Consider the following 17,500-nt stretch of genomic DNA (forward strand, 5'->3'; position numbering starts at 1 on the left):
AGGGAAACCACCACATCTGGCGCCCAACGTACCTGATTACTGACGATGACGGACACGGAGGACCCCCAGGCGTTTCTGGACATTTTCGTGGCCACGGCGGTGGCATGCGCCTGGCCGGAGGAGGAGTGGGGAGTGCGAACAAATGAACGAAATTCAATACGTCCTGGACCTGAGAGCAAAACTCAACACATTGGGTCACTTGTCACGTGAGAATTTGCTCCGGGCACAGGAACGTCAGCAGCGCCTGTATAACAAGGGGACGCAACTAAGGCAATTTTCACCGGGAGATAAAGTACTTGTATTACTCCCAACGTCCAGCTCCAAATTGCTTGCCAAGTGGCAAGGGCCCGTCGTGGTCACATGACGAGTGAGTGATGTTGACTATGAGGTTGAACGCAAATTTACCACCTCAACCTCCTTAAAATATGAAGGGAGACGGAGCCTGTCTCCATGGTGACGGCGATAGAGGAGAGTGAGGAGCTGGGTCCGGAGGTTCCCCGTTCCACCCAGCCCTCCCCTCTCCTCTGTGATGATCAGCTCACGCCATCCCAGAGAGCAGATGTTGCCACCTTGCAGCAGTGTTTTGCTGATGTGTTCTCCCCCCGGCCAGGCCGCACAAACCTCATTCAGCATCAACTTGAGACCAGCCCGGGTGTGACGGTGCGGTCTCGGCCCAATAGGTTACCCGAACACAAGCGCAAAGTGGTTCGGGAGGAATTAAAAATTATGCTGGAATTGGGAGTGATAAAAGAAAAAAGAGGTGAGGTAGTTTTTGGGCCTGGCAGGTTACTACCGGAGGTTCATCCCCCGGTTTGCGGACCTGACCAGCACACTAACTGACCTTACCCAAAAGGGTGCTCCAGAACTGGTCCAATGGACGGAGCAGTGCCAGCAGGCGTTTGAGAGGGTTAAAAAAGCCCTCTGCGAGGGCCTGATTTTTCTCTCCCATTCTGTTTGCAGGCTGACGTGTCGGGCAGAGGGCTGGGAGCTGTTTTGTCCCAGCAGGTGGGGAGCGTTGACCGCCCGGTGCTGTATATCAGCAGAAAACTCTCGGACCGGGAGGCGAGGTACACCACGGTGGAGAGTAAGTGCCTCGCCATCCGGTGGGCGGTCGGTGCCCTCCGGTACTACCTGCTGGGGCGCTCATTCAGCCTCTGCTCGGACCACAAACCCAGCGTTCAGTGAGTTGTTGTCTAGCCGGTGTGTGATAAAGGCGTGGATAGCAGTCTCCAGGTCGCTCTGGGAGAGATAGGCCTTGGTCTTTGCTACAGTTCTGAGATGGTAAAAGCTGGTACTAACCACTGAACTGACCTGTTTGGTGAATTTAAAGCAGCGTTTCTCAGAGTGTGGGGCGCGCCCCACTGGTGGGGAATAGAGACATGACAGGTGGGGCGCGAGGAACGGGAGGAAATTTCACTTTTATTTTTTTTATTTTTTTATTATTATATTCTTTGATTTTTTTTTTTACTATGCTTTCATTTTCTATACACACTGGAAATCACTTTGTGATTCTGTCTGTGAAATCCGCTATATAGATAAATGTAAATTACTTATTTTTCCTGTATGCTCTACATTTCTAGGTAGGAGCAAAAGTTTGACAGACAGCAACAGTAACTAATGGGGGCGGGGCTAAGCGGAAGCTTTGTGAATGGCGAGTCACTGTGCGAGGATTTGCTGTTTTGCAAATACATAAAAAATAGAGCCACTGCTGATGAGCTGTTCAAGATAATGGACAGTTTCTTCAAAGAACACGACCTTAAATGGGAAAACTGTGTGGGCTTTTGCTCTGATGGCGCGCATGGCAAAGTCAAGAAACGGGCTGCAGGCTCTAATAAAGAGGGTTGCGCCAAATGCGCATTGGACACAATGTGTCATTCACCGGGAAACACTCGCGTCAAGGCAGCTCAGCCCCGAATTCAATGAGGTTTTAATAGTGGCAGTGTCAAGCCTGCAACCCCGATTTGAAAAGCTGTGCAGTGCAAAACAGGCTCATTGCAGCCACTAATGCTGGAGTACTGTAACACTCATGTTCACTTGCCCTGTCCTCCTTTTTTTGGCAAAGATTGCAAAGTGGCACTTTTATTTTCATTTATTATTGAACTTGATGCAAGTTATTTGATGTATTATTGAACTTGATGCAAGTTATAACACTTTTATTTGATTTATTATTGAACTTGATGCAAGTTATAACACTTTTTTTGATTTATTATTGAACTTGATGCAAGTTATAACACTTTTGTTTTATTTATTATTGAACTTGATGCAAGTTATAACACTTTTATTTGATTTATTATTGAACTTGATGCAAGTTATAACACTTTTTTTTATTTATTATTGAACTTGATGCAAGTTATAACACTTTTATTTGATTTATTATTGAACTTGATGCAAGTTATAACACTTTTGTTTTATTTATTATTGAACTTGACGCAAGTTATTTGATTTATTATTGAACTTGATGCAAGTTATAACACTTTTATTTGATTTATTATTGAACTTGATGCAAGTTATAACACTTTTTTTGATTTATTATTGAACTTGATGCAAGTTATAACACTTTTTTTGATTTATTATTGAACTTGATGCAAGTTATAACACTTTTGTTTTATTTATTATTGAATTGATGCAAGTTATTTTATTTGATATTGAACTTGATGCAAGTTATACCACAGCTGCACAGTTATTTTATTTATTATTGAACTTGATTTTATTTTATGTTATTGAGTTTGAATGTATAAAACTTGATGTTACTTGATGTTCGATAAATTTGAAATTAAGCTTGGCATTAGCGTTCTGTTGGGGCGATGGGGGCAGGTGGGGCTTGAAAACTCCCCCTTGTCCAAAGTGGGGGATGACAAAAAAAGTTTGAGAACCACTGATTTAAAGGCACTATCGAAGAGCTCTCCGAGATTTCTCACGGAGGACCGGATGTTTTCACCCAGAGGACCTAAAGCACTGACAAACGAGACTGGAGATGTTTCGCCGAAGATGATGATCTCTGTCTTGCTCTCGTTAAGGTTGAGGAAGTTAGCACTCATCCATGCTTTGATGTCAGTCAGACAGTCAAGCAGTGGCTGAAGTGTGACCTGTATACCTATATACTGTATATACCTCTACTGTACGTATGTACCTTTATATACCTATATACATTTATACCTATACACAGTCACAATCGTAAGTTTGCATACACTTGTAAAGAACATACAGTCATGGCTGTTTTAAGTTTCCAATAATTTCAACAACTCTTATTTTTTTTGTGATAGAGTGATTGGAGCACATACTTGTTAGACACAAAAATCATTCATTAATTTTTTTATTTTTTTTTTAATTTATTATGGGTCTACTGAAAATGTGACCAAATGTGCTGGGTCAAAAGTATACATACAGCAATGTTAATATTTGGTTACATGTCCCTTGGCAAGTTTCACTGCAATAAGGCGCTTTTGGTAGCCATCCACAAACTTCTGGCAAGCTTCTGATTGAATTTTTGACCACCATTGGTGCAGTTCAGCTAAATTTGTTGGTTTTCTGACTTGCACTTGTTTCTTCAGCATTGTCCACACATTTAAGTGAAAGGAAAGCCATTCTAAAACCTTAATTCTAATCTGATTCAGCCATTCCGTTACCACTTTTGACGTGTGTTTGGGGTCATTGTCCTGTTGGAACACCCAACTGCGCCCAAGACCCAACCTCCGGGCTGATAATTTTAGGTTGTCCTGAAGTATTTGGAGGTAATCCTCCTTTTTCATTGTCACATTTACTCTCTGAAAAGCACCAGTTCAATTGGCAGCAAAACAGGCCCAGAGCATAATACTACCACCGCATAATACTACCACCATCATGCTTGACGGTAGGAAGGTGTTCCTGGGATTAAAGGCCTCACCTTTTCTCCTCCAAACATATTGCTGGGTATTTTGGCCAAACAGGTCAATTTTTGTTTCATATTGTTTAGTCTGTAAACCAAAAGATCTAAAGTGCCTACTTCATTTAAATGAATACAATACATTTCTCATCAGGATTTTAGTGAACCCTGAGCACATTTGGTCGTTTGTTATTAAGCTTTTGTAAAGCACAGCGTTTAACGCATGATACTGATCAAGTCCTTTTAAAGATTGTGAACTTGTTTTGAAGGTTTGTCCTCGTTCCAACATCAACCTTCAAGGACTGCAAATGTAATCTCACACATCTCCATGTCAAATGTTCATCAACATTCCAACATTAACCTGCCAGGACTGCAAACGTAATCTCACACATCAGTGTCAAATATTGATCAACATTCCAACATCAACCTGCCAGGACTGCAAAAGGAAACGTAATCTCACACATCTCCATGTTAAATGTTCATCAACTATCCAACATCAATTTGCCAGGACTGCAAACATAATCTCACACATCTCTATGTCAAATGTCCTCATTCCAACATCAATTTGCCAGGACTGCAGAAGCAAACAAAATCTCACACATCTCCTGCAGGACTGCAAACATATTCTTACATAACTCCATGGCAATTGTTAATCAAAATTACAACATCAACTTGCAAAAGGAAAAGTAATCTCACGTCTTTGTGTGAAATGTTCTTCAACATTCCAACATCAACTTGCCAGGACTGCAGAAGGTATCATAATCTCACACATCTCCATGTCAAATAACCTCATTCCAACATCAATTTCCCAGGACTGAAGAAGGAAACAATCTCACACAACTCCATGTCAAATGTCCTCATTCCAACATCAACCTGCCAGTACTGCAAACCTAATCTCGAACATCTCCATGTCAAATGTTCATCAACTATCCAACATCAATTTGCCAGGACTGCAAACATAATCTCACACATCTCTATGTCAAATGTCCTCATTCCAACATGAATTTGCCAGGACTGCAGAAGCAAACAAAATCTCACACATCTCCATGTCAAATGTTCATCAACATTCCAACATCAACCTGCCAGCACTGCAGAAGGAAACATAATCTCACACATCTCCATGTCAAATGTCCTTATTCCAACATCAATTTGCTATAACTGCAGAAGCAAACGTAATCTCACACATCTCAATGTAAAATGGTCATCAGAATTACAACATCAACCAGCCAGGACTGCAGAAGGAAACGTAGTATCACACATCTCCATGTGAAATGTCGTCATTCCAACATCAACCAGCAAGGACTGCAGATGGAAACATAATCTCACATATCTCCATGTTAAATGTTCATCAACATTCCATCATCAACCTGCCAGGACTGCAAACGTCATCTCACACATCTCCATGTCAAATGTTTATCAAAATTCCAACATTAATTTGCCAGAACTGCAAACGTAATCCCACACACCACAGTGTCAAATGTTCATCAACATTCCAACATCAACCTGCCAGCACTGCAGAATGAAACGTAATCTCACACATTTCCATGTCAAATGTCCTCATTCCAACATCAACTTGCTAGAACTGCAGAAGAAAACGTAGTCTCATCTCCATGTGAAATGGTCATCAGAATTACAACATCAACCTGCCAGGACTGCAGAAGGAAACGTAATCTCACATATCTTCATGTCAAATGTTCATCAACATTCCAACATCAACCTGCCAGGACTGCAGAAGGAAACGTAATATCACACATTTCCATGTCAAATGTCTTCATTCCAACATCAACCAGCAAGGACTACAGATGGAAACGTAATCTCACATATCTCCATGTCAAATGTTCATCAACATTCCAACATCAACCTGCCAGGATTGCCGAAGGAAACATAATCTCACACATCTCCACGTAAAATGTCCTTATTCCAACATCAACTTGCTACAACTGCAGAAGCAAACATAATCTCACACATCTGCATGTGAAATGGTCATCAACATTCCAACATCAACCTGCCAGGACTGCAGAAGGAAACGTAATATCACACATCTCCATGTCAAATGTCTTCATTCCAACATCAACCAGCAAGGACTACAGATGGAAACGTAATCTCACATATCTCCATGTCAAATGTTCATCAACATTCCAACATCAACCTGCCAAAACTGCAAACTTAAACTCACACATCTCCATGACAAATGTTTATCAACATTCCAACATCAACCTGCCAGGACTGCACAAGGAAACTGCACACATCTTCATGTCAAATGTCCTCATTCCAATATCAGTTTGCCAGGACTGCAGAAGGAAGCGTAATCTCACATATCTTCATGTCAAATGTTCATCAACATTCCGACAATAACTTGCTTGGACTGCAAACGTAATCTCACACATCTCCATGTCAAATGTTCTTCTAGATTCCAACATCAACATCAACCTGCCAGGACTCTAGAAGGAAACTTAATCTCACACATCTCCATGTCAAATGTTCATCAACATTCCAACATCAACCTGCCAGGACTGCAGATCGAAAAGTCATCTCAGACATCTCCATGTCAAATGTTTATCAACATTCCAACATCAACCAGCCAGGACTGGAGAAAGAAACATAATCTCACATATCTCCACGTCAAATGTCCTTGTTCTAACATCAACCTGCCAGGACTGCAGAAGGAAACGTAATCTGACATATCTCCATGTCAAATGTTCATCAACATTCCAACATTAACCTGCTGGGACTGCAGAAGGAAACATAATCTCAAACATCTCCATGCCAAATGTCCTCATTCTAACATTAATTAGCCAATAATGCAGAAGGAACCGTAATCTTACACATGTGCATGTCAAATGTCCTCATTCCAACATCAACCTGCCAGGACTGCAAACGCAATCTCACACATTGCCATGCCAAATGTTCATCAACATTACAACGTCAACCTGCCAGGACTGCGGATGGAAACATAATCTCACACATCGCCATGTCAAATGTTCATCAACATTCCAACATCTACCTGCCAGGATTGCAAACGTAATCTCAGACATCTCCATTTCAAATGTTCATCAACATTCCAACATCAACCTGTCAGGACTGCAGAAGGAAACGTAATCTCACACATCTCCATGTCAAATGTTCATCAACATTCTAACATTAATTTGCCGAGCCTGCAAACGTAATCTCACACATGTACATGTTAAATGTTCTTCAACATTCCAACATCATCCTGCAGGACTGCAAACGTATTCTTACATATCTCCATGGCAATTGTTAATCAAAATAACAACATCAACTTGCAAAAGGAAAAGTAATCTCACACATCTTTGTGTGAAATGTTCTTTAACATTCCAACATCAACTTGCCAGGACTGCAGAAGGAAACGTGATCTCACACATCTTCATGTCAAATGTCCTCATTTCAACTTCAACCTACCAGGACTGATGAATGAAACGTAATCTCACACATCTCCATGTCAAATATTCATCAACATTCCAACATCAATTTGCCAGTACTGCAAACAATCTCACAGATCTCCATGTCAAATCTTCATCTACATTCCAACATCAACTTTCCATGACTGCAGAAGGAAACCTAATCTCACACATCTCCATGTCAAATGTTCATCAACAGTCCAATATCAGACTGCCAGGACTGCAGAGGGAAACGTATTTTCACACTTTTCCATGTCAAGTGTCCTCATTCCAACACTAACTTGCCTGGACTGCGAACGTAATCTCACACATCTCCATGTCAAATGTTAATCCAAATTCCAACATCACTTTGCCAGGACTGCAGATGGAAACATAATCCCACACATCTCCATGTCAAATGTTAATTGACATTTCAACTTCAACCTGCCAGGACTGCAGATGGAAATGTAATCTCACACATCTCCATGTCAAATGTGCATCAACATTCCAACATCAACCTGCCAGGACTGCAGAAGGAAACGTAATCTCACACATCTCCATTGCAAATGTTCATCAACATTCCATTATCAACCTTCCAGGATTGCAAACGTAATCTCACACATCTCCACGTCCAATGTTTGTCAACATTTGAAATAAACTCAGTCCCTCAAGCATTTTTCCTCGGTCACACATATTTGAGAAGGACTCAGCCTCATCTAAAGACCTGATCTAGGTGGACTCACCTGCTGTCCAATCCTGGCTCCCTTTCAGGGTCCTGGTCAGCTCAGTCAGCAACTTCCTGTCGGCCTCCATCTTTACCTGCAGAGAGTCCAGAGCTTGCCTCTGATGCTCTGCCTCCACCTGACCGTCCCTCAGGCGACTCTCAGCGGTCCGGAGAGCCTGGCGCTGATCCACCATCACATTCTGCAGGCTCAGAACCAGCTGCCTAAGCCCGACTAACTCTTTCCAGATGAGTGGGAGTTTTGGGGGAAGGTCTGCGTCCTCTAGTTCCTCTGTCCTCGCTTCTCCCACCCAAGGCCTGACGGAGTCCTCCTGGGTCAGAACCAGACCAAAGACTGCAAGCGGGCTAAGTAGCAGCAGCAGAACCGCAGCCGCAGGTTTCATTGTGGCGAATGAACGTGAGTGACGGGTGTCCACCTTACACACACACACACACACACACACACACACACACACACACACACACACACACACACACACACACACACACACACACACACACACACACACACACACACACATAAAATTGTAATATTGACCAATAGAAGCAGTGTCTACATTTCACACGATGCAAAGCTGTTTCCAATCACAAAGCAGTTGTTGTCACTTGAAAGTCCTAAAGCAGATTAGAGATCATGTGACTCACTCCAAGGATTACATCAACATAATGCTTTCTCTGTACTACATTGTACTACAACAACATCATGTACTACCAGATACTTATAACATTATAATGTACTACCAGTACTCTAGTGTACTATATTGTAGTACCAGGTACTTTATTGTAATAATAACATTATAATGTACTACCAGTACTCTAGTGTACCATATAGTACTACCAGATACTTTATTGCACTAACAACATTATAATGTACTACCAGTATTCTAGTGTACTATATTGTACTACCAGATACTTCATTGTATTAATAGCATTATAATGTACTACCAGTACTCTAGTGTACTATATTGTACTACCAGATACTTTATAGTACTACTAAGATTTTAATGTACTACCACTACTTTAGTGTACTTACCAGATACTTTATTGTACTAGTAATATTATAATATACTACCAGTACTCTAGTATACTATGTTGTACTGCCAGATATTTCATTGTACTAATAACATTATAATGTACTACCAGTACGCTAGTGTACTATATTGTAATGTCAGATACTGTATTGTACTAATAACATTATAATGTACTACCATTCACTAGTGTACTATATTGTACTGTCAGATACTTCATTGTACTAATAACATTATAATGTACTACCAGTACTCTAATGTACTATATTTTACTGCCAGATACTTTATTGTACTCCCATAAACTTTATTGTACTAATAACAATATAATGTACTACCAGTACTCTAGTGTACTATATTGTACTACCAGCTACTTTATTTTACTAATAACATTATAATGTACTATCAGTTCTCTAGTGTACTATATATTGTGCTGCCAGATACTTAATTGTACTAAAAACATTATAATGTACTTCCAGAATGCTAGTGTACTATATTGTACTGCCAGGTACTTCATTGTACTAATAACATTATAACACACTATAGTACTCTATTGTACTACCAGTTACTTCATTGTACTACTAACATTATTATTATTATAATTTTTTTTGTCCTGTCCAGCTTCTCAGGCAAATCATATTGTTGATGTAGATGCCCATGTAGATGTACACATTTACTTTACAAAAGAGAAGTGAGTGATTATTATGAGGGGCCGTTAGGGACATTATTCAGAATTACCTCCTACATACACTACTGAAATGCTCTCACATAAACAACTGAAATCTTTTTCTCTCACACACACTACTGAAACACTCTTATACACACTACTGAAACACTCTTATACACACTACTGAAATGCTCTCACATAAACAACTGAAATCTTTTTCTCTCACAAACACTACTGAAACACTCTTATACACACTACTGAAACACTCTTATACACACTACTGAAATGCTCTCACATAAACAACTGAAATCTTTTTCTCTCACAAACACTACTGAAACACTCTTATACACACTACCGAAACACTCTTATACACACTACTGAAACGCTCTTATACACACTACTGAAATGCTCTCACATAAACAACTGAAATCTTTTTCTCACACACACTACTGAAACACTCTTATACACACTACTGAAACACTCTTATACACACTACTGAAACACTCTTATACACACTACTGAAATGCTCTCACATAAACAACTGAAATGCTCTCACATAAACAACTAAAATGTTTTTCTCTCACACACCCTACTGAAACACTCTTACATACACTACTGAAATGCTCTCACATAAACAACTGAAATCTTTTTCTCACACACACACTACTCAAACACTCTTATACACACTACTGAAATGCACTCACATAAACAACTAAAATGTTTTTCTTTCACACACCCTACTGAAACACTCTTATACACACTACTGAAATGCTCTCACATAAACAACTAAAATGTTTTTCTCTCACACACCCTACTGAAACACTCTTACATACACTACTGAAATGCTCTCACATAAACAACTAAAATGTTTTTCTCTCACACACCCTACTGAAACGCTCTCATAAACACTACTAAAATGTTTTTCTCTCACGCACACACACACCTGGAATTATTTTTCACTCTTATGTATAAACGGATTTCACCTGTGTGTGTGTGAGCTTTTTACACGTGCGTGTGAGAGACAACAATTTCAGTAGTATGTGTGCAAGGATTTCAGTTATGTGTATGAGCACATCTTACCAGTGTGTATAAGAGCATCTTACCAGTGTGTATGAGCGCATCTTACCAGTGTGTATAAGAGCATCTTACCAGTGTGTATGAGTGCATCTTACCAGTGTGTATGAGCGCATCTTACCAGTGTGTATAAGAGCATATTACCAGTGTGTATGAGAGACATTGCATTCCGGCCCCTTTTCAGACATATTTTTTAATTTTTTTTAATTTTTTTTTTAAAGCCAAGTTGTTTGTGAACAAACTGTCTGCCTGACTGCCGACAAGTAACTTACCCGAGGCGGAAGTGCCACTTCATAATTTGAGGGCTTCAGCGGAGAATATAAGAACACTTTCAATGCAACAACGGTGGTGTTGCAGCCGTGGGTTGCACCTGTAGGATGCGAAGTCTGAGCGGCCACCTTCTCCTCCCGACAGCCAAGCAAAGCAGCCTGGAGCAAATGTTCCATTGCGAGTGTGCACCGCAGCATTATCAAGTGCAACGTTTCAGCTCATGGACATCGGGGCAAGAGGACGAAAAGGTAATTAGACATTATTTATTTCTAAATGATTGTTGAATCCCACAAAATGTAAGGCAACATGGCATCATAGTCAGCTAACCAGTTAGCCTTAGTGTGCCTACACTACAAACAAGCTAGCAACTAGTGTTTCCGCGGCTCCTAAGAGTCTGACATCTATTGCACACTTGGCGTTTGTCTCGGAGGAAGCAAACAAAAGTACACAGTCAAATCAGCTAGTAATGTTTGCAGCGTTGTTGCTATGGTAACATGTCGAAATGGGAGTCACTTCGTGGTACGTCAGTACCTAATCAAATACTTATAATAATAATGGATGACATTTATTTAGTCCTTTTCTATCGACTAGATAAGAGATCCCCAAACTACGGCCCGCGGGTCGGTTACGGCCCATCAGCGTCCAAAATCCGGCCCGCAAGATTTTTTTTTTAAATTATTACTTTAAATCGGACTTTTCGAATCAATTTTTTGGTGTCTCTTAGCCGCTCAGGCAAATCCTATTGTCTAAAAATGCATTTTCCTGTATGACTTATATTGTCTTAGCTGTTTTCATGTGATCTGATTGTTACATTCTTATTTCAGAGTTACCACACAGCTGCATGACCATTTCAACAAGGACGGAATAAACAACCTCTGGATTGTGTTCTTCGACTAATTCCAAAGCATGATGCAATTATTTGCCATGATATAGCGATGGACACAGTAAGAAATGTGTTCAGTGGCTGTACTGGATCTGGGCCGCCCTGGGTGGCCAGTCAAGGGTGTTGGACTTGCCAAATTTGGCTCTCTGTCTGGCCTCATGTTCATGCAGCACATTGCGAAAACATCTATACAATTATCCTAGAAACCACATCATCACACACACCAAGAAATGCAGATACAGTTTGAGTGTGCTCATTAAGCTCTCGATAAAGCCTCTCCTGATGGAAGTTATCAGAGTCCTCTTTTTGCAGCCTCTCAATGCAGTGCAGAACACTAGTAAAAAAAACAGAAAACATCCTCTTCATTGCCTCTCACTTCAAAAAATAAAGCTTGAATCTGAAAAATGAAGAATATCATATGAACATACGTTGTGGATGAAGCAAGAAGTGCTTGTCACCATATTCCATCGTTACCAGAATAAACGATCAGTCCATGCGTGCACAAAGGCAACGTCACTTCCGTTAAATTGTTTACACAATTATGATCGTGCCTGTCATACCAGTTATCATGGTTTTTGTATTTTGTGATCATTATTTGAATAACAATAACATATAAAAGATTACATACAAAACAAATGTTACTTAAGAATACAGTATTTATTTTTGAACCGTACATTAAATAGCAAATAAATATTTTTTACTATTACATTAAACACATCAATTCACAATACTGATCATTTAAAAGTCTAGTTTTTGTCACACCACAGATATAGATTTTTGTTAAAATGCGTTGTTTAAAAAGATGTATGCAATGAGTTAGTGGTGCCCCCGTGCGTCATTTATTGCGATGACAGAAAAGTAAAAGTGGTTGAAAATGTGGCGATAATACTCCCTTTTTAAAATGTAGATTCTGTTAATTTTTATATTATTGTTCCATTTTACTCTTTGGTAAGCTATAGTTTTATACAAAACATTAAAATAACACAGAAAAATGTTAAAATTCCGGAAGTGACGTAGTCTACGCGCATGCGTGGACAGATTGTGTTTTCTGCTATCAATGGAGTAGTGTGCTGCAAACTTAGCAAAAGGATATGTACTTCACTGTTTGGAGGAAAACAAAAGGCCATTGAACAGCAATGACTAGAATGGTGCATTTTTCTTTAAAGCTATTTCCATAACAAAGATATTTGATATTAAACATTTTCAAATTAAGTATTTACAAATTATTTTCGTCATAATTTTCAATCATTAAACAATATATTTAAACAACACTAACAAAAAACAAGAAACGTAAGGAATAACAGTTAAAAGTATAAAACAAAAATCAAATAAAAGCATCATATTACACATTACATATTGTTTTTTCTTTTATGTAATGTTTTTTATAATGTCCCTGAGAGGGACAAGCGGTAGGAAATGGATGGATGAATAATAAAACGAAAAACTATTTGGTTTGCATGACATAACATTGCATTTATGAATAAGACCCCGAACGGGACAAGCGGTAGAAAATGGATGGATGGAATATGTAATACTCCTAGTAGACCCAGCAGTTTGACATACTCAAGTTTTTATGACATTTACCTTGTAAGAACAGAACCCTTTCTTTGAACTCAAACAGTATATTGTAAGTACTAAAAAGTATATTGTAAGTACTAAACAGTATATTGTAAGTACTAAACAGTATATTGTAAGTACTAAACAGTACAACAGAAAGTTCAGTCCAGAATAATTGTGAGATTGGACATTCATGGTTAATTGACTCTTTTTCAATGGGACAAAAAAAGAGCATTCTAAAGAAACAGCCTGGATGAATTTAGGCAGAAGAGATTTTACAAGGTAACATTTGTGACATGATTGTAACTTTATTTGGGATAAGAAATGTGTTGTGTTTAGTCCAATTTTTTTCAAAAATGAATATGAGGTAAGAAGTTTCTCTGGGACACAACCCTTTTTGGTGGACAAGTTCTATCAGAATTAATTGTGTTCCTTGTGTTATTGTTACATTTACTAACTAATACGTTTATTTTAGCAATCATTAAGCTTGGAGAAACTTACTCCATCTGTTCATCCCGTAGAGAAGACTTTAAGAGCTGAAGAAGCTGGACTGAAATGCCATTTATCAATCTTTTATAATCAATAAGATTCATGTCAATAATATATATTTTCAAGAAATTGTTATGTTTGAATGAAAGTCCATTTCTGTCAAAAAAAAGAGGACATATTAGTTTTCTTTTTAAATGTTCGTGTAGTCAGACAATATTTTCAGTATATTAAATGGAATTTTTACCTGATATTGGATAAGCTCCAGCCCCACCACCCCCCACCCACGACCTCAAAAGGGACAAGAGGTAGAAAATTGATGGATGGATGTTTCGACTGTCATTTGCAGTCTTCTTCAAAAGGGTCACCTGACCACTGTGATGTGTTGACCATCAAGTCATCAAGTCAGGGACGGCGTGGCGAAGTTGGTAGAGTGGCCGTGCCAGCAATCGGAGTGTTGCTGGTTACTGGGGTTCAATCCCCACCTTCTACCATCCTAGTCACGTCCGTTGTGTCCTTGGGCAAGACACTTCACCCTTGCTCCTGATGGCTGCTGGTTAGCGCCTTGCATGGCAGCTCCCGCCATCAGTGTGTGAATGTGTGTGTAAATGGGTGAATGTGGAAATACTGTCAAAGCGCTTTGAGTACCTTGAAGGTAGAAAAGCGCTATACAAGTATAGCCCATTTATCATTTATTTATAAGTAGTCTGCCTGGTTGTCCAGGCCTATAAGAAGAGCTGATAGGCACCACATCACAGCAGTCAGGTGTCCCTTCTGAAGAAGACTGCAGATGACAGTCCAAACAGGTCAGGTAAAGATTCCCTCTAATATACTGAAAAGATTGTCTGACTACAAAAACACTTGAAAAGTATATGAAAAATACGACATAAGGAGTCTTTTTTGATCAGAAAAAAAAAAGGATATTTAGTATGTTTCTATGTGAAATATATTGAATATTCCAAACAATATATTTGTGTGGAGAGAAGTTGTTTGGAAGCCAACTTCTATGAATCCAGAGGTTGTTTATTCCGTCTTTGTTGAAATGGTCATGCAGCTGTGTGGTGACTCTGAAATAAGAATGTAACAATCAGATCACATGAAAACAGCTAAGACAATATAAGTCATACAGGAAAATGCATTTTTAGACAATATGATTTGCCTGAGCGGCTATGAGACATGGATTAGAAAAGTCAGATTTAAAATAATAATAAAAAAACAAAATCTTGCGGGCCGGATATTGGACGCTGGCGGGCCGTAGTTTGGGGACCCCTTTTCTAGTCGATAGAAAAGGGCTAAATAAATGTCATCCATTATTATTAGTATTTGATTAGCTACTTGCGTACCACGACGTGACTCCCATTTCGACATGTTACCATAGCAACAACGCTGCAAACATTACTAGCCTATTTGACTGTGTACTTTTGTCCGCTTCCTTCGAGACAAACGGCAAGTTTGCAATAGATGTCAGACTCTTAGGAGCCGCGGAAACACTAGTTGCTAACTTGTTTGTAGTGTAGGCACACCAAGGCTAACTGTTTAGCTCACTATGATGCCATGTTGCCTCACATTTCGTGGGATTCAACAATCATTTAGAAATAAATAATGTCTAATTACACTACCGTTCAAAAGTTTGGGGTCACCCAAACAATTTTGTGGAATAGCCTTCATTTCTAAGAACAAGAATAGACTGTCGAGTTTCAGATGAAAGTTCTCTTTTTCTGGCCATTTTGAGCGTTTAATTGACCCCACAAATGTGATGCTCCAGAAACTCAATCTGCTCAAAGGAAGGTCAGTTTTGTAGCTTCTGTAACGAGCTAAACTGTTTTCAGATGTGTGAACATGATTGCACAAGGGTTTCCTAATCATCAATTAGCCTTCTGAGCCAATGAGCAAACACATTGTACCATTAGAACACTGGAGTGATAGTTGCTGGAAATGGGCCTCTATACACCTATGTAGATATTGCACCAAAAACCAGACATTTGCAGCTAGAATAGTCATTTACCACATTAGCAATGTATAGAGTGTATTTCTTTAGAGTTAAGACTAGTTTAAAATTATCTTCATTGAAAAGTACAGTGCTTTTCCTTCAAAAATAAGGACATTTCAATGTGACCCCAAACTTTTGAACGGTAGTGTACCTTTTCGTCCTCTTGCCCCGATGTCTATGAGCTGAAACGTTGCACTTGATAATGCTGCGGCGCACACTCGCAATGGAACAGTTGCTCCAGGCTGCTTGGCTGTCGGGAGGAGAAGGTGGCTGCTCAGATGTCGCATCCTACAGGTGCAACCCACGGCTGCAACGCGACCGTTGTTGCATTGAAAGTGTTCTTATATTCTCCGCTGAAGCCCTCAAATTATGAAGTGGCGCTCTCGCCTCGGGTAAGTTACTTGTCGGCAGTCAGGCAGACATTTTGTTCACATACAACTTGGCTTTAAAAAAAAAAAAAAAAACTTGTCTGAAAAGGGGCCCGAATGCAATGTCTCTCTTACACACTGGTAAGATGCTCTTATACACACTGGTAAGATGCGCTCATACATACTGGTAAGATGCTCTTATACACACTGGTAAGATGCGCTCATACACACTGGTAAGATGCTCTTATACACACTGGTAAGATGCGCTCATACACACTGGTAAGATGCTCTTATACACACTGGTAAGATGCTCTTATACACATTGGTAAGATGCTCTTATACACACTGGCAAGATGCTCTTATACACACTGGTAAGCTGCGCTCATACACACTGGTACGATGCTCTTATACACACTAGTAAGATGCGCTCATACACACTGGTAAGATGCTCTTATACACACTAGTAAGATGCGCTCATACATACTGGTAAGATGCTCTTATACACACTAGTAAGATGTGCTCATACACACTGGTAAGATGCTCTTATACACACTGGTAAGATGCGCTCATACATACTGGTAAGATGCTCTTATACACACTGGTAAGATGCGCTCATACACACTGGTAAGATGCTCTTATACACACTGGTAAGATGCTCTTATACACATTGGTAAGATGCTCTTATACACACTGGTAAGATGCTCTTATACACACTGGCAAGATGCTCTTATACACACTGGTAAGATTCTCTTATACACACTGGTAAGATGCGCTCATACACACTGGTAAGATGCTCTTATACACACTGGTAAGATGCGCTCATACACATAACTGAAATCCTTGCACACATACTACTGAAATTGTTGTCTCTCATACGCACGTGTAAAAAGCTCACACACACACACACACACAGGTGAAACTGTGTGTGTGTGTGGAAACTGTGGATATCGTGCCCTCCGGACCAAAGAGGAAAAGAACCATTCGGATTATAGGCGCAAATTTAAAAAAAGCCAGCATCTGTGATGGTATGGGGGTGTATTAGTGCCCAAGACATGAGTAACTTACACATCTGTGAAGGCGCCATTAATGCTGAAAGGTACATACAGGTTTTGGAGCAACATATGTTGCCATCCAAGCAACGTTACCATGGACGCCCCTGCTTATTTCAGCAAGAAAAG

General features: G+C 39.7%; 2 protein-coding genes across 3 annotated transcripts in view; one reads left to right on the top strand and one right to left on the bottom strand.

The window, feature by feature from the left end:
- Positions 1-8,404, bottom strand: part of LOC133646770 (uncharacterized) — a 37,333-nt gene extending 28,929 nt beyond the window's left edge. For both annotated transcript variants that reach the window (XM_062042526.1, XM_062042525.1), the window contains exon 1: positions 8,004-8,404. In XM_062042526.1, the coding sequence (XP_061898510.1) occupies positions 8,004-8,385 (382 nt within the window). In that variant the 5' untranslated portion in view covers positions 8,386-8,404. The remainder of the gene's footprint in view (positions 1-8,003) is intronic.
- rep15 (RAB15 effector protein) overlaps positions 8,342-17,500 on the top strand; it is a 30,704-nt gene continuing 21,545 nt past the window's right edge. The window contains exon 1 of the mRNA XM_062042532.1: positions 8,342-8,399. The gene's annotated coding sequence lies outside the window, so the exon portion shown is untranslated. The remainder of the gene's footprint in view (positions 8,400-17,500) is intronic.

The sequence above is a fragment of the Entelurus aequoreus genome, linkage group LG03 (assembly GCF_033978785.1).
Source record: "Entelurus aequoreus isolate RoL-2023_Sb linkage group LG03, RoL_Eaeq_v1.1, whole genome shotgun sequence".
In the NCBI taxonomy this organism is placed as follows: Eukaryota; Metazoa; Chordata; class Actinopteri; order Syngnathiformes; family Syngnathidae; genus Entelurus; species Entelurus aequoreus.